Source organism: Gorilla gorilla, chromosome 10 (assembly GCF_029281585.2).
Source record: "Gorilla gorilla gorilla isolate KB3781 chromosome 10, NHGRI_mGorGor1-v2.1_pri, whole genome shotgun sequence".
In the NCBI taxonomy this organism is placed as follows: domain Eukaryota; kingdom Metazoa; phylum Chordata; class Mammalia; order Primates; family Hominidae; genus Gorilla; species Gorilla gorilla.
In genome coordinates this window covers 73,504,964-73,530,194 of record NC_073234.2, presented here as the reverse complement: position 1 = coordinate 73,530,194, position 25,231 = coordinate 73,504,964, and the positions used below count along the sequence as shown (strand labels likewise).

At 41.7% G+C, this 25,231-nt stretch overlaps 2 protein-coding genes across 2 annotated transcripts in view; one reads left to right on the top strand and one right to left on the bottom strand.

Moving 5' to 3' along the window:
• The window catches only part of MRPS35 (mitochondrial ribosomal protein S35), a 45,469-nt gene extending 43,951 nt beyond the window's left edge, over positions 1–1,518 (top strand). Inside the window, exon 8 of the mRNA XM_004052901.4 lies at positions 405–1,518. Within this exon, the coding sequence (XP_004052949.1) occupies positions 405–674 (270 nt within the window). The 3' untranslated portion in view covers positions 675–1,518. The remainder of the gene's footprint in view (positions 1–404) is intronic.
• Positions 1,519–6,890: 5,372 nt separating this feature from the next.
• On the bottom strand, positions 6,891–16,667 carry MANSC4 (MANSC domain containing 4). The gene is made up of 3 exons (XM_004052902.3): positions 16,129–16,667; positions 11,769–11,903; positions 6,891–8,505 (listed from the first exon to the last, which is right to left on the bottom strand). The coding sequence occupies exons 1-3, from the start codon at positions 16,355–16,357 to the stop codon at positions 7,847–7,849; spliced, it is 1,023 nt and encodes a 340-aa protein (XP_004052950.1). The 5' UTR covers positions 16,358–16,667; the 3' UTR covers positions 6,891–7,846.
• Positions 16,668–25,231: the final 8,564 nt, after the last annotated feature.

The window sequence follows — 25,231 nt, the reverse complement described above, 5'->3', positions numbered from 1 at the left end:
AAAAAAAAAAAGTGAAATCTTGATGTATTAGGGTTTAGAGAATAGCTGCAAAAAGTTACTTTCTATATCTGCTGGAAAACAGCATATCTTTGTAAGTACAGATTGTAAGGCAGACAGATTGTAATTATGTGGATAGAGTAGCGAGTGGTAACAGAGCATGACAGACCAGTGTTCACGTGACAGAGTGTGCAGCCCTCAAGCGCAGGTGCAGGTGGCTAACAGTGCAGGGTTAAGGGGCCAAAGTGCACAGACAAGGTGTTGGCCAGGGCCTCTCCACATTTTGCAAACTTCTCTTCCCTTAAAAAGGAAGGAAAAAAAAAAAGAAGAAAGAAAGGAAGAAACAAACAAACATTTGATATTTCTCAGAATTCAGAACTCTTTTTTTTTGTTTTGTTTTGTTTCAGAATACTGAAGAATGGGAAAAAAGTAAGACTGAAGCAGACATGGAAGAGTATATATGGGAAAATAGCTCATCAAAAAGAAATATCCTGGAAACGCTTCTCCAGATTAAAGCTGCTGAGAAAAATATGGAAATAAATAAAGAAGAGCTCCTTGGTACTAAAGAAATTGAAGAGTACAAAAAGTCTGTTGTTAGTCTTAAAAATGAGGAGGAAAATGAAAATTCCATTTCTCAGTACAAAGAATCCGTGAAGAGACTATTAAATGTGACATGAATTATGGAGTAGAAAAATCTGCTTGATTTATTAATTTTATGATATATGTGATCAGTATCTAATTTGATATAAAATTGAAAATGTTAAAAAATCATTTTTTTTCCTCAGAGTTAAAATTATTTCCCTCATACTAATGCTTAATGGCAATGATTACTCCAGAGTTTTTTTATTTTTACACTGGGGCAATAGACTAGGAGGTCTCTGATTTCTTCTTGGTCTAAAGTGTTTTGATTTTATTTCTACATAATAGCTTTGGTATTCATGTATATACATGCATTTAATTGTGATTTTATCACCTTCCCCATTTCTTTCCCCACAAGCTGGCATTTCAGTAGTTGCTTTTGAATAATGGTTTTGGTTACCTGGGAAGGCAGGCCCAGAACCCATTTCCTTGACTTGCAGTTCTGGGCTCTGTTCACATGACTGCTGTCTAGCTGATGCATTTTTCACATTTGTCAACTCTGGTTAGAAACAGGTCCTCAGGAGTATTCTCTACCTGATATTTTCTAAAAAGATATGTTGATTCAACTTTGTTTAGCATCCTACTTTCTAGATTGTGGGGCTCATTTTGCCAGGGCCAAGCTACCAGAAAAGTAGAAGTGGAGATTACCTGGTATGTATCTCTCTGGGTGCCCCAGTTAGAGCTGCCACAGCTCAGGAAAAAGATGAGGCATAACGACCTTGAATGTAATTGGAGTAAGTGACAAAATAAGAACTACCCTGGGAAACCCTGAATTCAATGTAGCTGTCAATTCAGTATTTTTAAGTACACCTGTCAGCTGTTTCTTACCACTTCGATGGTTGTGATTAATTTAAAATCAAAATAAAGGAATTACTGAGTTTATTTGCCTAATAGACTTATTTTGCCTAGAAGAATTAGAGAGTATAAATGAAAGCCAAAATGGAATTTCACAACGATTTCCTAAACCATTTGTGTGAAATGAAGGTATGATCTGGTGTGATTGAGGCCAGGAGTCTGTAGGTTATGAAGGACAATATGGCCTTGAGTACAAAAAGGAGAGAAAGAGGCATGTCGTGCCCTGCTGGGGCACCCTTGTACTACTTATCATTTTAATCCTAGGGCTGACTTATGAATGAACTCAGAAGGGGCTAGACTGAGCTGAATTGGTAAGTAGTAGATGAAAAGCAGTACAGATAAAAGCCAAAATTTTAGATCATGTTTAGAGCATATTTCAAGAAACATACCAGTACATTTAGAGACTCATTCGGAGTTAAGAAAAACTCAGATTCCTAACAGGATTGAAGAAGGAAACATTTTGAAAACTGTAGAAGCTGAGAAGAGATGATCATTTGGGAACATGTAAAGGAGCGGTAGCTTAGGGTGGTTTATCCTGTGTAATAGTACAGTGCAGATGAAAGCAGAGAGGAGGATGTGTAATAAAGAATTTGACCTTACTCAGAGGTCTGGCCTTTGCCCTTGGCTTCTGGGAGGTAATCTATATTGTACCTGATAGGACTGTCTTTGTTTAGTGGGGTAGCTGGCCCCAAAAGATCTCAGGATGGGACCAACATGCCAGAAAAACCTACCATGTGATTTAGGGTGGGGGCTTTCAGTCACATGGTATTAGTCCACCTGGCAGCCGAGATGACTCAGCAGACAATCAGCAATCATACCTACATAATGGAGTCCAGTAAAATCTTTGGGCCAGGCGCGGTGGCTCACACCTATAATCCCAGCACTTTGGGAGGCTGAGCTGGGTGGATCACAAGGTCAGGAGATTGAGACCATCCTGGCTAACACAGTGAAACCCCATCTCTACTAAAAATACAAAAAATTAGCCAGGCGTGGTGGCGGGCGCCTGTAGTCCCAGCTACTCAGAAGGCTGAGGCAGGAGAAAGGCGTGAACCCGGGAGGCAGAGCTTGCAGTGAGCCGAGATCGCGCCACTGGACTCCAGCCTGGGTGACAGAGCCAGACTCCGTTTCAAAAAAAAAAAAAAAAAATCTTTGAACACGGAGGCTTGAGTAAGCTTCTCGGGTTAGCAATACTCCATGCGTATTGTCACACACTGATACTAGGAGAGTAATGTGTCCTGACTCCTAGGGGAGAGCACTAGAAACTAAACATTTGAACACTTCCTGGGCCTCAACTTACGTATTTCTTCTGTTGGGCCACTTTAATGTATCCTTTCCCTGTAATAAACTGTAATTGTGAGAATAATAGCTTTCATTCAGTTCTGAGTTCTAGTGAATTACTGAGTCTGAGGGTTGTTTAAGGAATCCCCCACAAACTTACAGTTGGTGTCAGAAGTAGGATGGCCTTGTAGAGGACTCTATCCTCTTTTGCAGTTTGGCCAACTCCAAGTAACCTGAAGACTCTTAAACAATTGTTGATGCCTAATGGCAAAATCGTAGAGCTGACGGATTAATACAAAACTGCCTCAAAAAACAGTTGGACCAGATGCAGTGGCTCATGCCTGTAGTCACAGCACTTTGGGAGGCTGTGGTGGGAGGATGGCTTGAGGTCAGAAGTTTGAGACCAGCCTAGGCAACATAGCAAGACCCTGTCTCTACTTTAAAAATGTATATATACATATATATCTGTATGTATATATAACAGTTGTTATTGTAATTTTAGCAAAATTAAGCAGCACTACTTGTCATTAATCAGATCCTTGTCCTTTAAAATCTGCTAGTTGACCGAATGTATGCAATTGGAACATTATATTCATCTTTATAATGAAAATGCTAGGGGATACTTTGCTATATTAATGCAGTCATTTCTGACTTTAAACTTAAATTGTATAGCCCAGAAGTTGCTTAAACACAGGCAACTAAGATGTAGATCAGATCTCTTTTCTTAATTGTAGCGTGCTTTAATTCTTTTGCATATTTATGCAATATTGGTGTTTCATAATACTAAACAGTTACAGACCTTTTTTTTTTTTTTTTTTTTTTGAGAAGCTGGACGCAGTGGCTCATGCCTGTAATCCCAGCGCTTTGGGAGGCCAAGGTGGGAGTATTGCTTGAGGCCAGGATTTGGACACCAGTCTGGGCAACAAAGTGAAACACTGTCTCTACATAAGATAAAAATTACCCAGGCATGGTGGCACACACCTGGCAACTTGGGAGGCTGAAGTGGGAGAATTGCTTGAGACCAGGAGTTCAAGGCTGCAGTGAACTATGATCACACTACTGCATTCTGGCCTGGGTGACAGAACAAGAACTTGTCTCCAAAAAAGGAAAAGGAAAAAAAGAAAAAGAAACAAACAAACTGGACCCCGGGGTCCAGTCAATAACTAAGGCCAAGGTTGTGACACCCACCTAGGAAGTAACCATGAAATCTTTCCAACGTTGTCCCTTTTTTTTTTTTTTTGAGACACGGTCTGCTCTGTTCCAGCCCAGGCTGGAGTCTGGAGTGCAGTGGCACATTCATGGCTCACTGCAACCTCAACCTCCCGGTCTCAACCGATCCTCCCACCTCAGCCTCCCAAGCAGCTGGGACCTCCAGCTACTCCCAAACTCCCAAGTAGCATGCCACCACACCTGGTTAATTTTTTATTTTTGTAGAGATGGGGTCTTGCTGTGTTGCCTGAGTTGGTCTGATTGTTTCTTAATAAAATATAAATTTTATTCGGAAGTTCTGTTTCGTCTCTGGCTCCCAGTAAGAAAGCAGTTTCTAGTCTCAGTTGTTTTACTTCTTAACTGATTCTGGTCTGTTGTCTCTCCAGTCCAAATTTACTCAATTTATCTAATGGTCAGAAGGGCTGAAGAAAAGGAATTTGTTTTCTTAGAAGGTAAATATACTTTTCCCAAATTAAGGTCATTTATATGAAATTATCAGCCACCAACAACTGTCATATTTCCAAGAGCAACTTTAAAAATTAAGGTCGGCCAGGCTTGGTGGCTCACGCCTGTAATCATAGCACTTTGGGAGGCCAAGGCAGCAGATCACCTGAGGTCAGGAGTTCGAGACCAGCCTGGCCAGCATGGTGAAACCCCGTCTCTACTAAAAAATGCAAAAATGAGCCAAGCGTGTTGGCAAGAGCCTTAATCCCAGCTACTTGGGAAGCAGAGGCAGGAGAATCCTTTGAACCTAGGAGGCAGAGGTTGCAGTGAGGCAAGATCAAGCCATTGCACTCAAACCTGGGGGACAAGAGCGAGACTTCTCTCAAAAAAAAAAAAAAAGTAATGATTTTCTAAATGTATGTACAAAAATGTATAAAGACAGCTTACTGAATTATTTCTGTAAATATAATTTTAGGGTAATTTAAATCTTGCTCCCCCCACCCCCTGCTTCAAATAGCATGGGGTTTTTTCCCCCTAATGTATTAGGGAAGAAACTGATAAAATTTATGACACCTAATTTAATGAATTATCACAAGTTAAGGTAAATTGATTTTTTTTTTTTTTGAGACAGAGTCTTACTCTGTTGCCCAGGCAGGAGTGCAGTGGCATGATCTTGGCTCACTGCAACCTCCACCTCCTGGGCAGCCTCAACCTTCCAGACTCAAGCAATCCTCCCAACATAGCCTTCCAAGTAGCTAGGACTACAGGTGTGTGTCACAATGCCTGGCTAATTTTTTAATTGATTATGTATTTATTTATTTAAGGCAAGGCCTCACTCTGTTGCCCAGGCTGTTGCCCAGGCTGGAGTGAAGTGGCACATTCATGGCTTGCTGCAGCCTCGACCTCCAGAGCTCAAGTGATCCTCCCACCTCAGCCTCCCAAGTAGCTGGAACTACAGGGACACACCACCACACCCCCCTAATTTTTTTTCTTTTCTTTTTTTTTTTTTTGAGATGCAGTCTAACTCTGCCACCCAGGCTGGAGTACAGTGGCTAGATCTCGGCTCACTGCAACCTCCACCTCCCAGGTTCAAGGGATTCTCCTGCCTCAGCCTCCCGAGTAGCTGGGACTACAGGCGCATGCCACCATGCCCAGCTAGTTTTTTGTATTTTTTAGTAGAGAGGGGATTTCACTGTGTTAGCCAGGATGGTCTTGATCTCCTGACCTCAGGTGATCCACCCGCCTCAGCCTCCCAAAGTGCTGGGATTACAGGTGTGAGCCACCGCACCTGGACAATTTTTGTATTTTTTGTAGAGACGGGGTCTTGCCATGTTGCCCAGGCTGGTCTCAAGCTCCTGGGTTCAAGCGATCCTCCTGCCTCAGCATCCCATAGTGCTTGGATTACAGGTATGAACCACCATGCCTGGCCTTTTGATTAAATTTTAAAATCAGACTTTTAGCTGTGGTTAGTATTCAACTGCAAGAGATTTTATATTTTTCTTTTGTATTAAAAGAAATAGTCATTCTCTTTTTCCACCCGTATTAATACCAGGGAAAGAAAAGGAAATATAAGCCACTGGACTTAGAAAATTTGGGTTTTCTTTTTCTTTCGAAATTAAATGTTTTATTTTTATGGATTTAGGGGTACAAGTGCAGTTGTGTTACATGGATATATTGCATAGTGGTGAAATCTGGACATTTAGTGTACCCATGGACAGTTCGTTTTAACATATGAGGAAACAGTACTATATTATAAGTATTATAAATAGGATTTCCCCTTATTTATTTTATTTTATTTTTTTTGACAGAGTCTCGCTGTTGCCCAGGCTAGAGTGCAGTGGTGCAGTCTCAGCTCATTGCAACCTCTACCTCCCAGGTTCAAGTGATTCTCCTACCTCACCCTCCTGAGTAGCTGGGATTACAGGCACATGCCAGCATGCCCTGCTAATTTTTGTATTGTTAGTAGAGACAGGGTTTTGCCATGTTGGCCAGGCTGGTCTCGAACTCCTGACCTCAGGTGATCCTCCCACCTCGGCCTCCCAAAGTGCTGGGATTATGGGCGTGAGCCACTGTGCCCAGCCCCTTATTTATTCTTTATGCTTATTATCTGTCTTTTAATATCTGTTCTCACATTAAAAACAGGTTTCAGGAATGAGAATAGGGGCCTAAAAAGCTTAAGTTTATTAGAGACTTGAACTACAGTATTCCACACTTAAGAGTCTTCTAAGATTTAGGGGGTAAATCTGGTGTAAGATTTGGAAAGAACTGAAACACCCGGAGCTAATCTTTACACCTGGGAAAACAGAATGTATACAAGTGAGGGATGTAACTAAAACTAAAACTCCCAAGCTTTATTCAACAGAAATCAACACAAGAAGCTCAAAGAGCTCCGTGCACAATTATTGAAAGGAAGATGAAGACGGGTTGGGATTGAGAAGGATTAATCAATTGAAAGTAGAAAGCTAGATTAAGATCAGGAAGCATTTGCTTATGGGTTAGTAACTGTTAGTAACTGTTCTTTTGCTCAAATTACTACATGATTGCATTACTATACGTGACAATAATTTGACCTTGACTGGGAGGCCAATATGATGATATTGTGTTTTCTTCCTGGTATTGTTTTTTCATGCTTTTTGGGAAAACATAGGCTCTTAGTCTAACAGTGATTTTGAGCATGGACTTGAACGAGACTGCCTGTGTTTAATTAAGTCCTGACTTCACTACTTAATACTTGTGTGTTTTTAGGGAAGATGTTTAACCTCTCTTCACCTCAGTTGCCTCGTCTGTAAAATGTGATAATAATAGTATCATGGTTAATAGCAGTACACCCACCTCTCAGGGTTGGAAGGATTCAGTGAGTTCATGCCCCTAAAGCACTAGAACAGTGTCTCTCAGTAACAACTATAAGGATCAGAATTTTGCAACTCTGGCAGAGGGAACACTACTCAAAAAATAGAAATAACAACAAAGAAAGCAGTTATGTTTATCAAGCATTAGCCTTTTTTTTTTCACAGATTGGTAGGAGTGAGCATCCTATGTTTTCTTTTGAGACAGGGTCTGGCTCTGTTGCCCAGGCTGGAGTGCAGTGGTGCAATCACAGCTCACTGCAGCTTTGACCTCCTGGGCTCAAGCAGTCCTCCCACCTCAGCCTCCTAAGTAGCTGGGACCACAGGTGCATCATATCGCCCCATGTACTTTTTTTAAATTATTTTTTATTTTATAGAGACAGAGTCTCACTATGTTGCCCAGGCTGGTCTCGAACTCCTGGGCTCAAGCAATTCTTCTGCCTTGGCCTCCCAAAGTTTTGGGATTACAGGCAACCACCACGCCCAGCCTTTTTTTTTTTTTTTTAACCAAACTGCCTTTTCTTACACAGAACTAAAAATGATATCCTTGAAAGCATATAATCTTGCTACAGTTTTTACTATGAAGAGTTCTCCTTCATATGGTTACGGTTTTTAATTTGCAAGGATCCTGATTTTCTCTGTCCTAGTTTATACTGGCCCTGCTGCTTTCCACAGCATCCAGATGCCAGGATGACTATACAACAGCCAAGAAAGATGACAGAGGTGCAAAGGGCCACAGAAACCAGCCAAGTCTTTGAAGTCACAGATACCTCATCTTCATTTGCAGATGTGTGATTTCTGCTATTGTATCCTTTGGTTTTGTTTAGTAATTGTTTGCTACTGTTGAGTCGGGGTGGAACAGGCATATGAGAAAGTTTTGTGTCTATGGGTTCAAAGAAAGGAGAAATAGTCTTATTATCTGGATTGCTGATGAAATCAGTACTTGGTGACACCTTATTTATCTTTGTGGTAATGGACTCATTCAGGGAAGTAAATCTTGCCCAAAAATCTGTGGTTAATTCCTTAGAATAACTGGTACTGTTTGTGTTTACAACCAAATCTTGATGCGTGGTTGAGGATGGAGCCTCTGTGGATGGCAGCATACCATTTATCATGGTGGTTTGTTTATCTAAATTCATAGCTTTTAGAATCCTTAGTCTGTCCCATCTATTGGATGAAGAACGAGTATTTAGATATGTGGGAGATTGTTCAAAAACCAGCAAATCCGGATCTATACCTGAAAAATAAATAAGGCATCATTCATTTTATTTTTACTTTCAAAGCAAAAACCTTAAAGCACAGTTTGGAGAAGCGGTTGGCTTTTGCCGCTATGAGTATCGAACTAAGCTAAATTCACGTTCTACTACCACATACTTCTCAAAGGCTTCCAAACATACTGGCTACATTTGAATTTATCTTAACTTTCTAAAACATTTTTTTTTTAATGAACAAATTTGACTACACCCAAGGAGAAGGCTTTGTGTCTGTCAGGGTTTTTGTACAATAGTGAGTGTTACTTTGAGAGCTGTAGAAACAGTAACGATTTGAGACACAATATAGCGTTTATTATTTATTTATTTATTTTTTGAGACAGGGTCTTGCCCTATCACCCAGGCTGGAGTGCAGTGGTATGGTCTCAGCTCACTGCAACCTCTGCCTCCCAGGTTCAAGCAATCCTCTCACCTCAGTCTCCTGAGTAGCTGGGATTACAGGCGTGCGCCACCACGCCCAGCTAATTTTTGTATTTTTTTTTGTAGAGATGGAGTTTTCTCATGTTGCCCAGGCTGGTCCCAAACTTGTGAGCTCAAGCGATCCGCCCACCTCGGCCTACCAAAGTACTGGGGTTATAGGCAGGAGCCACTGCACCCAGCAATATAGCATCTTTAAATCAAGTTAAGCAAAATAGGGCCTGAGAAGAGTGACTATAAGCAAAATCATGAGCAAAGCCTTAAGTCTCATCCCTTTTCGACCTCTGAGGGTCTTGCTTTGTCTTTAGTATTTTCTCCCTTGTATACTAACTCCTTTCCCTCTAACTTCAGACATGAACAAATACTGCTTTGTCTTTATAGGAGAAGAGAAAAAACTCTCAACAGCTTTCCAGTGGTCCCTGCTGGTGATCTCTCTCTCTCTTTCTCTCTGCGCAAACATGCCAGCATCCGTTGCTTCTGAGGTAGTCAATTGTTTCCTTACTTCCTGATCACACCCGTCACCTTGCTTTGGCTTCTCTCTTGTCCTTGATACTGCCGGCCACCTTCTTGAATTCTTCTTCCGTGACTCCCTGGACCCCAGACCCCCTTGGCATTTTCTCCCAGACTGCCTGCCTCTCATTTTTACTTTCTTTTGCTGGTTCTCTTGTACAAGCTCACTGGTTGTGTGGTTTCCATAATCTTCAGTCCTTGGTTTTCAGCTGTATTTTCTCTTCACTGCCCCCTCCCCTCCAACACATACAAAGAGATTGTGCTCAATTGGCACCACTACATCAATGGTATTGAAACCCATATCAGTATGTTTTCCCTCTTTCTTGAACTCTGATCTCATTTATCCAGTCTTCTATTGGAGGTTTCCATCTGGACCTCTTACATCATCTCTTAATATGCCCAAAGCCAAAATCATTACCTCTGCCTCCTTGTCTCCTTCATTGGCATTATCATTCTTCCATCACCCACACTGAAATCTACACTGTAAGGTGATTTTTTTTTTAAGAGACAGCTGTTACTCAGGCTGGAGTGTGATAGTGCAGTCATAACTAACTGTAACCTTGAACTCCCGTGCTCAAGTGATCCTCCCACCTCAGCCTCATGAGTACCTGGGACCAACCACAGGCACACACCACCTTGCCTGGCTAATTTTTTTTGTAGAGATGGGGTCTCTCTGTGTTGTTCAGGTTGGTCTCAAACTCCGGGGCTCAAGTGATCCTCCTGCCTCAGCCTCCCAAAGTGCTGGAATTACAGGCGTGAGCCACTGCACTCGGGCTTGCAAAGTGATTTTGACTCCACTCACTTCATTTCCTTTTATTAAAAAGGTGATTAAGTCCTTATTCAATCTTCCCAATGCTCTGGTAATTATCCCTTCTCTTCATTTCAGCTACAGTCACTTTGTGCAGACTTTAATGCTTCCCTGACTAGATTTTCTAATCTGTACCTGCATATAATTTTCCTGGACTAGGACAAATAGATATCACTTCACATGTTTTTTCATTAAATGCCCTTGTTCTCTGTTTCTGACAAAGTCAAATCAAAACTCTACTCTGTCCATGGCCCTTACGATACCTGTCCCTACCTTATCTTAGCCATATTTTCATTGCAACTACATGTCTCCTTATTGTGGCCAGATCTGTTTGCTTACTCTCCTGTGGCATAATATAGAACTCATTATCTTCTTCTGCCTGCCTTCTTCCATGAACCTCCTCTGAATACGCTGACTTTCACTAGCCTCCCCTTTGAAACTTTGCACTGAGGCAGCTTCACATATTTTTGTATTTAGTTGTGTCTTAACAATAATTGTAAGATTTGTCACATCATCTAGATTATAAAGGAAATTGAGAGCAGAGATATGGCTGCGATCTTCCACAGTGTTGATTCTAGCCTGGAGCATCAGGTGTTCAATACATACAAACTGATAAAGAAATTTATCTCCTTTGCATTTTGATGGCAAAAATCTGTTCTTTTATGGTCACTAATTTACACCCTGAGATTACATAAATGGGCACGAAACACTTATATTTCTAAAATAAAATACACTGGTTATCTTGGGACCAATGATATGCTAATGTATGTCAGCACATGGTGGTAAGTTTCCCTGAACCTGACATCCCTCTTTTTTGAATCCTGTGTGCAGTGTCCATGGCCCTCAAAACTTCCATTTAGCATTTTCTTTATCTCCTAGTGGCCCCTCAGCCACCACAGGACCTTTTTTTTTTTTTGAGGCAGAGTCTTGCTCTGTCACCATGCTGGAGTGCAGTGGCGTGATCTCGGCTCACTGCAATCTCCACCTCCCAGGTTCAAGCGATTCTCCTGCCTCAGCCTCCTGAGTAGCTGGGACTACAGGCGTGCACCACCACGCACAGCTAATTTTTGTATTTTTGGTAGAGACAGGGTTTCACCATGTTGGCCAGGATGTTCTCGATCTCTTGACCTTGTGATCTGCCCACCTTGGCCTCCCAAAGTGCTGGGATTACAGGCATGAGCCACCACGCCTGGCCGAGAAATGCTTCCTTTGGCTTTGCTAAGAGTTCTTGAGATTCATGAAATACAGTGGGTAAGCTCTTGTTCAATCATGTATGATTTATAATCTGGAGTGAACTCTTTGCTGAACACATCAAACTAAAGAGAATTTTCTTTCAGTTTTCTGTCCTAGATATCCAAAATTTTTCCCAAGTTCACTGGAAAATAATGATTTTAGGGACTCACATATGGCTATTGCCAGCCAGTTTCTCAGCTATATGCCTCTACTAGAATATCGCCAGCATTCTTTTAAAGTCTTGAAATATGTAATCATTACCGTCTGTTATGTTGTACAAAATGGCACTGGTTCCAGGCTCTAATATGCAGCTCTCCAGTGTTGGGCAGTGAACATGGAGGCAGTTGATATTGTCATGAATAGGATTGTGGTAGAAGACAGCCAGGTTACAGGAAACTGAAAGGGAAACAAGCGAAGTACATCTGCAGATGGTCTCAATTTGCACCAATTTCATGAACTCTGAGTAACTTATATTTGTTTCAGGAATACTGGATTAACAGTATTTTTCAGGGCAATATGCAGACATTTTGCAGAATGTTTATAAACTATTGTAACTGCTTCTGTGAATATGGAAAATACTTTTTTTTATTTTTTGAGACAGGGTCTTGCTCTGTCACTCAGGCTGGAGTGCAGTGGTGCGATTACAGCTCACTGCAGCCTAGACCTCCCGGGTCCAAGCAATCCTTCCACCTCAGTCTCCCAAATAGCTGGGACTAGAGGCACGCATCACCATGCTGGGCTAATTTTTGTATTTTTTTGTAGAGGCAGGGTTTCACCATGTTGCCCAGGCTGGTCTCAAACTCCAGAGCTCAAGCAATCTGCCTCCCCCAAAGCTGGAATTACAGGGAGGAGCCACCACACCCAGCCAGAAAATGCCTTTTTAAAATAAAATACTGATTTTCTCAAAGTAATCTTTCATACTTTCCATCCCACACAGGATATTTGGAATCATTCATTATTTCCTGGTCCCAGAATTTTGTGTTCATGAAAAGTTAGATTAGCTACAAAAACCTCTGGGGGCCCGGCGTGGTGGCTCATTCATGTAACCCCACCGCTTTGGGAGGCCGAGGGGGCAGATCACCTGAGGTCGGGAGTTCGAGACCAGCCTGACCAACATGGAGAAACCCCGTGTCTACTAAAAATACAAAATTAGCCAGGCGTGGTGGCGCATTCCTGTAATCCCAGCTACTCAAGAGGCTGAGGCAGGAGAATTACTTGAACCCAGGAGGTTGCAGTGAGTGAGATCACGCCATTGCACTCCAGACTGGGCAACAAGAGCGAAACTCCATCTCAACAACAACAACAACAACAAAACCCTGGGGATTTATATATCAGGTTTCTAGGCACAGTGTCCTCTCAGAATACTAAGGGGCTGGGGGTCACCAGAGAAAGAAATAGGAAAATACACGGACAAATGCTGTAAAGAAGAAGAGGGAGTAATGGGAAGGGCAAAAGAGTAATAACTGAGCGGCCCAGATGGTGGAAAGGCCACAGGCTGTGTGAGCATCACCTTGCCCTGACTGCAGGTGTGCACTCTCCCCACATGCAAAATCACATCCAAGGGAAAGCCTAATCAGTGTCATTTAAAGAGGCAGGGACTGGACAGGCAGGGATGCTAGCAGGTAGAATTCTAGCGGGTGGGGACACACTATTGGCTCATGCTGTCTTTCCTTTTCTAAGCAAATTTGCTTTTTAAAACATGTTCTCTGGCCAGGCGCAGTGGCTCACACCTGTAATCCTAGTACTTTGGGAGGCCAAGGTGGCGGATCACTTGAGGTCAGGAGTTCGAGACCAGCCCGGCCAACATGGCGAAATGTCGTCTCTACTAAAAAAAAAATACAAAAATTGGCTGGGCATGGTGGCACGCATCTGTAATCTCAGCTACTCAGGAGGCTGAGGCACGAGAATCACTTGAACCCAGGAGGCAGAGGTTGCAGTGAGCTGAGATCACGCCACTGCACTCCAGCCTGGGCAACAGGATAAGACTCTGTCTCAAAAAAAAAAAAAAAAAAAAAGAAAAAGAAAAAGAAAATAGTTCTCTGACAGAGGAAGAGAAGACTTAAAAAGAAAAAAGTTTCCTTAGTTCTGGAAAACCTGAAGCAGATTTGTGTAATGCAAATCTTCAGTCTACCCTCACAAAAGTGCAACATAGATTCTACTTCTGCTGCAGTGCAGTAGAGACCATGTGATATGAAATATCCATTGGCCAAAAGGTATCGACTTTTTTTTTTTTTTCAGTCACCCAGACTGGAGTGAAGTGGCGCAATCTTGGCTCAATGCAACTTCCGCCGCCTGGGTTCAAGCGATTCTCCTGCCTTACTTAGCCTCCCGAGTAGCTGGGATTACAGGTGTGCACTACCACGCCTGGTTAATTTTTGTATTTTTAGTGGAGATGGATTTCACCATGTTGTCCAGGCTGGTCTCCAACTCCTAACCTCAAGTGATCTGCCTGCCTCGGCCTCCCAAAGTGATGGGATTACAGGCATGAGCTACCCTCCAAGGTATCAACTTCTTTAATAAAATAAGATTACAGAGGGCTAGCATCTGATTATCAAACCTCAAAGCATGCCTAAAGCTGTGGATCTGCTGCTAGCAGAACCTGTACTGCTTCTGTGTAAGGTGAACTGTGAGGAGTTAATCTCCATCATTACTTCTAGGACATCCTCATGTTGCTGCACTCTATTTTTCCAGGAGAAAGAATAAGACAAAAATTAGTTAATAATACATTGCTAATACATTACACATTACAAACACATTCCCTGAGAACTGTGCTGTAAAGTTTAAGGGAAAGAAAAACTATTCAAACTTAATACTTTTAAATCTCTGATGAGAAAGTAGTTGATTCTGCAGAGGACAATTTTGAAACATGTTTTACATTCCTTGTATATGTTTTGGCATCCCAGCTCTGAGCAGGATTGTGGCATTTTAAAGTTATGGCTTCCGGCTAATAACTGGAATGTGCCTTCCTGTTCTTTCTTGTTCTGAAGGAAGAAAGCCACAACTGGGAAGTTACACGGGCTTTAAAATCATGGGATTGCCCTATATGCTTACAGTATCCCCGACAGTCCAAAGGCCAGAGCTTCTCTGCTGTGGAGTCAGGTAAATTCATGCTACGGGAAAATTCAAGAAAGCGTCCTGCCCCTCCTCTATCTCCCCTCAGTGAGGCCTTACGGGAGTTAAAAGCATCTGGAAGGTGGAAATCCGGATTCGCTATCTTTTCAAAAAGATTTCCTCTCATTAAATTAATTATTATAGCTCCAATTTTCATCTCAAAAATCTTACATACATAATCTTACATACACAAAAATCTTACATAGGTAATTGGGCAAGAGGCATTGGAAATTAACAAGTTGATATGAAACCATGGAAAGAAAGTGTAGAACAACCAAGGGAATTTTTTTAAAGTGCTGTGTTGCTTTTGCTGTTTATTTTCAAGTAGCATTAAAATCTTGGAAAAATGAAAAAGAAATGAAAGAAGTCTTTAGGCAATTATAACTTGAAATCCTGCAATAATAAAATAAACATTCCTAATTGCAGGTCTTGATCATATTATATGGATGAAGTCTACACGCAGATACCATATGACAGACAAAACATCTATGAGGAATATTTGGAAATATGATTTTGGGGTGGGTATTTGACATATATCTCCCTGTTTCTTTCAAAACATGAATCACACTCTAAATTGTTTTTTAATACATTCCACATTTGGTAAACCCAAGTCAGCACATTTTAGTTTAGTTGTGTGTTTGTGTGTGTGTGTGAGAGAGAGAGAGACAGTCTCACTCTGTTGCCCAGGCTGGAGTGCACTGGTGCGATCTCGGCTCACTGCAACCTCTGCCTCCCGGGTTCAAGCGATTCTCCAAACTCAGCCTCCCGAGTAGCTGGGATTACAGGCGCCTGCCAACACCCCTGGCTAATTTTTGTATTTTTAGTAGAGAGGGGGTTTCACCATGTTGGCCAGGTTGGTCTCCAACTCCTGACCTCGGGTGATCCACCCACCTCGGCCTCCCAAAATTCTGAGATTACAGGCATAAGCCACCGCACCTGGCCCAGCACGTTAAAAAAAATTTGATATGATACTAATATCACCAAAATGTACTTTGAAAGGGAAATTATAATAAATATTTGACTGGGTGCAGTGGTTCACATCTGTAATCCCAGCACTTTGGGAGGCTGAGGCAGGAGGATCACTTGAGTCCAGGAGTTCGAGACCAGCCCGGGCAACATAGTGAGACTCTGTCTCTAAAAATTTAAAATAAAATGAGAAATAAATAAACATTTTTAAAATCATATATATTTTGAGCTGTAAAAATATTGTAAATTAACCTTAGGGGAAATATTTTCATTTAGCATTTTGGTGAAGAAAAGAGGATTCTGTTTCCTGTAGGTGCTATCAAATTCTGGGTCATTATTAGATCTGTAAATACAGCCTGCTCTGGCCCAGACTGTGAAATCAGTTTCACTGGCTCTCTTACCTCTCCCTCTCTCTCCCACACCCTAGGGCATCTTCTCTAGTTCTTTACAACTGTTTACTGGCCTCTGCCTAAGGCTCCTCACTTAGGGCTTCATCCTTGGACGTTTCTTCTTATTTTTGCCCAAGCATATCATGAATACTTACCATCCTTCCGAAGACAGCAGCTCCTACTGCACTTCTGGCCAGTGCTTTCAGAATAATACTTCAAGAACTGGGCTCCCAGCTTCTGAGACTCCTCCAGATTGATTAGAAGACCTGGGAAGCGACGGATCCAGCAGTCTCTGTAAAAAATTGTGGGTGAGCAGAGAGAGTCTGATGTCCACCCCATGCTTAGGAGCAATATCACGTTCACTGCTACCACTGCCACATGCATTTTTCCTGTATGAAGGAAGACTCGAAGATAAGTCTGATTTCCAGACAGAAGCTGAACACTGGAGTTTAGGACAGTCTCTGGAATGTCAGAGGTGTTGTTAAGGGAGAGCTTCCTTGCAGCTTTTCTGGAGAGTCACTTTCTAGCAAAATAAGACCACTCTTTGACTGCACATTGATTTTTCTTTTCTTCCCGAGCCCCAGGTGAACATTTGATTTGCTGGCATTCTTTCTGAACACTTTCCAGGCTATTTCAATACCCTGTCCCTTAGCATCTTAAGACGTGCATTCTCTTTTCTGCTTTTCTTCTTTCTCTGAAAGTGAATAGTCACAGACACCTTTTGCTAAGTAAATATAAAGGCAAGTGGAAACCTTAGTCAAGAGGCTTTCTGAGGGAAACAACAAGTTAGTCACTTGACATCAGATAAAGGAAGTATCCATTTCATCATAAACAAGACATGATTTTGTGAGGGCACCTCTGTTTGATTTTTAAAGAACTTGTGATTGCAGATTGTTTTTTAAAAAATCATCTCGATTTCTTTGAACTTAAGTTCTGGCACTCAGGTTCACCAAAAATAATTTTTTGGCACTGGTTTGGGTTTTCATTCTTACTTAAAAAAAAACCTTAGCCAGGCACAGTGGCTCACACCTGTAATCTCAACACTTTGGGAGGCTGAGGTGGGAGACTGCTTGAGCCTGGGAGGTAGAGGTTGCAGTCAGCCGAGATGACACTACTGCACTCCAGCCTGGGTGACAGAGCGAGACCCTGTCCCAGAAAAACCAAACCAAACAAACAAACAAAAAACACTAGGAAAATGGTGAAATCTTTTTAAATTTCTAAATAGTAATAAAATCATTTCAATTGCAATGCCCAAACATTTGAAAAGGCAGTGAAAATGGACTGTTGCTTTTGTGAAAGTTGTGGGTTTCATATCCTGTGACATCCAAGGTGACAAATTAGCTCAAAGCATAAAACTGTTGCTTTTTTGTATCCAATTTTATATGAAGCATTAGTGATAATCAGCTTTTGGCACAAAGCACTCTACTGTTTCTTTTAAAAAAAGAGAAACTTTCTAATCTGTGATCCATATTTCTTTTATACCTTTTTATACAATGACTCATTCACCTTCTTGACACAAAAATCATCAGCATTCTTTGAACATTCATCTCTTCATCTGTTTCCTAATAATAGTCAATCTAGTTATTACATATCTTTTTATTTTTAGAAACATGATAATAATTGATAATGAAAAGGAAAGTAGTTAAGACTGAATAGCTTTAAATATGAAACACTTCATTTTCTTCTGAGCCAAAATTATATTATGCACTAACTCCTAACCTTGCCTAAGCCACATAGAATACACAAAATGATAAATATTTCATTCTAATGAACTTCTTACAGAAAGCAAATTTCAGTTGCTCACCTGCAAAGACTCAGACGGTTCCATCTGTTTGAAGGGATAGGGAAGAGAGGTTTTATAATGGCAAAGGAAGGAAGGGAAAGGATGAGTAACAAAAAATTACTCTCGATATTTTATGAGATTCCATGGCTATTTCTCTCAGAAAATGCCCTCGAGACATAAACAGGAAGGTCTACTCTCTAATCTTATAATCTTCAAGTCTTTGAGTCATATTAAGTATAGGTTCTTTTGTGTGCTATATAATTCTTTGAAGTTCTCGTATTCCTTTCAGGGATATGGAACAAGCCACAATTGTTTAACCCTTTCGCTGTCAGATTATATTTAAATAAAGATCAAAGTGTCATTTTAAAGGACCTAGAAGTCTTGGCCAGGCGGGGTGGCTAATGCCTATAATCCCAGCACTGTGGGAGGCTGAGGCAGGAGGACTGCTTGAGCCTAGGAGTTCGAGACCAGCCTGGGCAACACAGGGAGACAGGGTCTCTACTAACTAACTAACTAACTAACTAACTAACTAACTAACTAACTAAAGCCCTGCAGGGGCTGGTGCTATTAAGAAACAAAAAACAAACAAACAAAAAAGGGATCTACAAGTCTCAATGTAAAAGCATGCTTTAAATTTTGTAAAACTTTTTCTGGAGATTGCATTAAGTCTGGAAATAGATAACTTCTTGGGGCCAAGTATTTTAAAAAGAAATGGTAGAAACTGGAATGCAGAGGTAGAGGGAGGCATCCGTAACAATCTCAAAACTTGTCCCTGTGCGCTGAAACTGCAGAAACCAGGAAGCAATGCAACTGAATCAAAAGTTGTTATAAGGCCTTGTTATCAAATACCCAGAACCACTACACTGTTGCAATGTGGAATACATTATATTTCTTTCCAATAGGGTGCTCTTGCTCTGCAGAGGGGTTCACAAATGTGATTTGTACTTTAAAAGTCATGACAGCCTGATTCAGTAGCTGTTGAGTGGAGAGTGACATTCTTATTTTTACAAGAGTCCCAGGTGATTTCCTAAGATGTTTGGGAAACACTGATATAGATAGATGAGCGAAATAAATGGAACTTTCACCTAAACAAGGATGCTCAACCTAATTAACTAGAACCATTTTAAGACCATATACTACTTTTATCTCATTTAAATCACTCCATAAGCTTTGATGAAAGGAAGACACTTCAGTTTTGCTTGTTAAAAACAGAAATAGGCCAGGCATGGTGGCTCACGCCTGTAATCCCAGCACTTTGGGAGGCTGAGATGGGTGGATCACTAGAGGTCAGGAGTTTGAGACAAATGTGGCCAATATGGTGAAACCTCATCTCTACTAAAAATACAAAAATTAGCTGGGTGTGGTGGCGCACGCCTGTAATCCCAGCTACTCGGGAGGTTGAGGCAAGAAAATCGCTTGAACCTGGGCAGCAGAGGTTGCAGTGAGACGAGATTGCACCACTGCACTCCAGCCTGGGAGACACAGCAAGGCTCCGTCTCAAAAAAACCAAAAAACAAAAAACAAAAAAAACCCCAGAAATAAAGTTGTTTTAGGAATATTGAGGAACTGAAAAAACAAAGAGAAATAATTTTTAAATAGTAGTGAAGTAACAGCATAGCTTTAGTAAATTCAAGACATTTGGAAAACAGTCAATATTTCACCTTTAATTAATTAATTATTTATTTTTTGAGAGTTTCCATTTCATTTGCTGATAAAATTAATAAAAATTATTTTTCAAAAAATGGTACCTGAAAAATTTAAATGTTTTTTCTTTAAAAATGTTTTTGCTTCTATTAAATCAACATATGTTCACTTTAATAATTCAAATCATATAGAAAAATAGAAAAAGGGAAACTATTCAAGCACTTACCATCTTAATAAACATCTTTCTGGATATTGTTATTTAAAAAAACATATGAACTGTCAAAATACAAAATTCCAACAAATTTAGTTTAAAGACCTTAATTGGCTTTTATTTGTGATTCCAGAATAGGGCAACACCTCATTCTATAAAATCCAATAAACTGAGCAGAGGAGGTGGCTTTGTTGACGGAAAAGAGCTGAGGAAAGCAGAAATAGAAAATAAAAAGCAGGGGCTGGGCACGGTGGCTCACGCCTGTAATCCCAGCACTTTGGGAGGCCGAGGCGGGCGGATCACGAGGTCAGGAGATCGAGACCATGCTGGCTAACATGGTGAAACCCCGTGTCTACTAAAAATACAAAAAAATTAGCTAGGCGTGGTGGCAGGTGCCTGTAGTCCCAGCTACTCGGGAGGCTGAGGCAGGAGAATGGAGTGAACCCGGGAGGCGGAGCTTGCAGTGAGCCGAGATCGCGCCACTGCACTCCAGCCTGGGCGACAGAGCGAGATTCCGTCTCAAAATAAATAAATAAATAAATAAATAAATAAATAAATAAATAATAAATAAATAAATAAATAAGATTACTTTCCTTGTAAAGGTTAAAGCAGAGGGCACTGCCTTATCATGCTGGTTAAAAGCGGCCTGTCTGGGGATTTGGTTATTATCTCTCTCCTGATTTTTTCAAAGATCAGATACAGATCTTGGTTCTGGCTTGGTGGCATCATGGAACATCACCATGAGTAACTCCATTTTGGTTTCATCTGTTGGGGCTAGTGCAGGAGCTCAGTTCAAACCAATGGTCTTGGCTGGTGCGGTGGCTCACACCTATAATCCCAACACTTTTTAAGGTCAAAGAGGGAGAATTGCTTTGAGCCCAGGAGTTTTGATATCAGCCTGGAAAACATAGGGAGAGCCTGTCTCTACAAAATTTAAAAAAATTAGCCGGTTGAGGTGGGGCCCATGAGGCTGAGGCTGCAGTGAACTGTGGTTGTGCCACTGCACTCCAACTTGGGCAACAGAGCAAGACCCCGTCTCAAATAAATAATAAACAAACCAATGGTCTATACATTTTATTTATTTTTAAATTTTTTTGTAGAGATGAGGTCTCACTATGTTGCCCAGGCTGGCCTCAAACTCCTGGCTTGTGCACTCCTCCCGCCTTGGCCTCCCAAAGTGCTGGGATTACAGGAATCAGTCACTGCACTGGCCTCCTATAAATTTTATTTTACAGTATATAGGTTTACATAAAGGGAATCATACTGTTCCAAAATCTGTTTTTTTTTTTAAACTTTATGTAAAAGTATATTTTTCAGCCAGGCGTGGTGGCTCACGCCTGTAATCCCAGCACTTTGGGAGGCTGAGGTGGGCGGATTACCTGAAGTTGGGAGTTGAAGACCACCCTGGCCAACATGGTGAAAACCCGTTTCTACTAAAAATACAGAAATTAGCCAGGCGTGGTGGCAGACACCTGTAATCCCAGCTACTTGGGAGGCTGAGACAGGAGAATGGCTTGAACCCAGGAGGCTGAGGTTGTAGTGAGCTGAGATCACACCACTGCACTCCAGCCTGGGCAACAGGAGCGAGACTCTGTCTCAAAAAAAAAAAAAAAAAAAAAAAAGTATATTTTTCAGTGATCCTAAAGAAAGATCTACACAAAAACTTCTAATGGTTCCTTGGTATTTCATTCTACCATACCAAAATTTACTCTGCACTTCAGCTTCCTCAGCTGTAAAATATAAAAACAGTACTGTAATCCATGTAAAGCACTTACAACAGTGCCTGGCACATGCTAAACACTCAATACATATTAGCTACTATTATTATACATTATGTTGTTTTCGAATTTTTTATTATTAAAAGCAATACTGTGATAAACATCTTGTATTAAGGTTTTTTTTCTACTTGCTATTTCAAAAGGGATATTTTCCATAAATTCTTTAAAAAATGACCTACTTCAGCTGGGTGTGGTGGCTCATACCTGTAATCCCAGCACTTTGGGAGGCTGAGGAGGGAGCATCACTTGCGCCCAGGAGTTCAAGACCAGCCTGGGCAACATGGTGAAACCCCGTCCCCACAAAAAATGTAAGAATTAGCCGGGCATAGTGGCGCAGGCCTGTAATCTCAGCCACTTGGGAGGCTGAGGTGGGAGGAGCACTCGAACCTGGGAGGCCCCTGGGAGGAGCACTTGAACCTGGGAGGCTTCATTGAGCCGTAATAGTGCCACCGCACTCCAACCTGAATGGCAGAGTGAGACCCTGTCTAAAAAAATAAAAAATAAAAAATAAAAAATAAAAATTACCTAACTCTATTTGACCATTACGCTTTTGTAAAACTGTTTTACAGATAGTACCACAAAGCTGGTTTTTATTATTCAATGATCAGTCAATAACAGATCTATAAAATTATACCTCCAGTTATATAAAGCAATATTTTCAGGAAGACTAGGAATAATTTTAGGTCTTTTTAAAATAAAGGAGTTTATATTGCTCTGACTTTGCATTTCTAGCTTAACAGAAAACTTACTGCATAATTTATTAAAATGATTTGATCATTTAAGATGCTCCCAATCCTAAATAATGTTATTATCATATTGGGAGCCAAAAAAACTCACAAGATCAATGCCCAGTATTGTGAGACTAATACCCCAGACTCCCTGTCCAACCTCATCTTACCCTGATAATGTTACTGTGCTTGAATTGCCTTTCTAATGCACATCATTCTTTGAGCATGATTTTTTTGGTCTGTTTTAAAAAGGCAAGAAAATACCAGTCTGAGGCATATCTATGACAGCTGGGAAACAAAAGCATCCATTGGTGAAAGATTCAAGAGACAGAGGAGAGACTGAGAGCCTGTTCTTTGTGGCTGACCCACTGAATTTGGCATTGTTGCCGGTTGAGGCATAGAAAAATCGTAGGTCCGAGTCTCTTTGATACAGGGGACGCATCCCAGCAAAATTCCCCAGCCTGATGCTTAATACTGGATGTTACACTCTACCATCCCAAAGAAGCTGCTAAATGCTTGATCACTCACTCCACCTCCTGCTCCAAAGCTTATCGTGTCTCACTGCACCCTCATAGAGAATGGAAGTGTGAAGGGTTGATGTGAAAATGGAGTTTTATCAGTAACGATTTAAAGGCCAGGTGAAACAAGGTGAAGAGATGAATGTTTTTTATAGAATCCAAGAAAACAACTGAGTAAGTCATAGATCCATTTTTATTTCCTTCATTTTTTTCCAGGGAGGCCAGAATCTACTAGAACATTTTCTATGTCTTTTATTTTTTAGTTCCTTATTCCTAGCATTATTATAAAGAAAATAGGCCAGGGACAGTAGTGCTTTGAGAGACCAAGGCAGCAGGATCACTTGGGGTGGCAGGATCCCTTGGGGCCAGGAGTTTGAGGTCTGTTTTGGGCAAGGTAGCAAGACCCTATCTCTATGGAAAAAAAAAATGCATTTTTTTTTTTGCTGGGCACGGAGGCTCACGCCTGTAATCCCAGCACTTTGGGAGGCCGAGGTGGGTGGATCATGTGAGGTCGGGAGTTCCAGACCAGCCTGACCAACATGGTGAAACCCCGTCTCTACTAAAAATACAAAATTAGCCGGGTGTGGTGGCTCATGCCTGGAATCCCAGCTACTCCGGAGGCTGAGGCAGGAGAATCACTTGAACCCGGGAGGTGGAGGTTGCAGAAAGCTGAGATCGCACCATTGCACTCCAGCCTGGGCAACAAGAGGGAAACTCCGTCTCAAAAAAAAAAAAAAAAAAAAAAAAAATGCATTTTTTTTCTAAAAAACAAAAAGATAAACCTCCTTTCCCAAGAAATAATAATAAAGTAAAAGATGACAACAACACCTCTCTGTGAAGCAGATACATTACGTAGTAAGAACCACAAATGTAACCAAACTATGTTGAAAGGATCTCATGTTTCACCTTTGACTTTCTTTAGTTCTCTGGTTTTTTTTTTGTTGTTGTTGTTTTTTTTTTGAGACGGAGTCTGGCTCTGTCGCCCAGGCTGGAGTGCAGTGGCGCAATCTCAGCTCACTGCAAGCTCCGCCTCCCGGGTTCACGCCATTCTCCTGCCTCAGCCTCCCGAGTAGCTGGGACTACAGGCGCCCGCCACCACGCCCGGCTAATTTTTTGTATTTTTAGTAGAGACGGGGTTTCACCATGTTAGCCAGGATGGTCTCGATCTCCTGACCTCGTGATCCGCCCGCCTCGGCCTCCCAAAGTGCTGGGATTACAGGCGTGAGCCACCGCGCCCGGCCAGTTCTCTGGTTTTTAACCCTTTCCCCTTCCTAAGGTAAAATGTTAGCATGGTAGGATGTATCTTCTTTAAATAGGGGAAATGTACTTATGAAGAAGATATTATTTAACAATCTGTCATTCAAGAAGAAAGCTGAAGCTTGTAATAATAATAATAAAAAAAAAACCAAACACATATTCTCTCCAAGTTAAGGACTGTTTATCATAGGTGGTTCTCAAATCTTGGTTTGGGGTAAGTTTTCAAGGTTTTCTGTTTTTGTTTTGTAAGATAAGAGTAAACACACCCTCTGCTTCCTCCCAATCCTTCTCCCTTCTCCTACCCAAAGATAATCCAAACAATATATTTCTCCCCCTACCCCCTTCCTGGGATGAATTCATTAGCAACACAAAAAGTCCTTCCTATTATTATTTGGGGTGGGCCTTCTAGTTGCAATGTTCAGTGAGAGAACATAGGAAACAAGTGGTCTCTCTTTTCCGAGACGGCGTCTCGCTCTGTCACCCAGGCTGGAGTGCAGTGGCGCGATCTCGGCTCACTGCAACCTCCGCCTCCCGGGTTCCAGCAATTCTCCTGCCTCAGCCTCCCGAGTAGCTGGGATCACAGGCGCGTGCCACCACGCCCGGCTAATTTTTGTATTTTTAGTAGAGACGGGGTTTCACCATGTTGGCCATGCTGCTCTCGAACTCCTGACCTCGTGATCTGCCCACCTGGGCCTCCCAAAGTCATGGGATTACAGGCGTGAGCCACCGCGCTCAGCCTAACCGCACGTGTGGTCTCTCTTAACAGTCCTCAGATGATGGGGGCAGGGTAGGTGGAGAAAGGGGGTGACAAGAAAAGCTACTTCTTGCAGACATTTATGAGCCAATTTTGTCAGATCTTTTGCGCCAGGATAACATTCCGTAATGGCTAGTCCAACCAGACTGAAGTAGAAAAGCAATGGCTCATAGAAAACATGGTTTAAAACCAGAAGCCAGGTGATGTAACTTTATTTAGTCGGGCTGCGCTTTCATCTTTCTTTTAATAACTTAGGGAGAATAACGGGCCCCAGTGGCAAATGCAAGCTCCCCTGCCTCCCAACCCGATTCCTCTGAGAACCTGCTGCCATCTGCCTGGACCTCCTGTAAGATGGCTCCTACGCGACCACGCTACCAGAGAATCAGCTCTACGTGCCACCAACATTGCCACCAACTGTCCTTAGATCGCCTGCGTGCCTCAGCCCACTGACACTCGATGCCGGACTGGGCCAGAAGGACGACCCCATATTTGATGCCTTTTTGTCTCCCTGGACCAGAGACTCCATCCTTCCCTTTCCTCCCACGCTCATTTCTTTTTTTTTAGCCCGTGTAAAGCAGCGTGGGA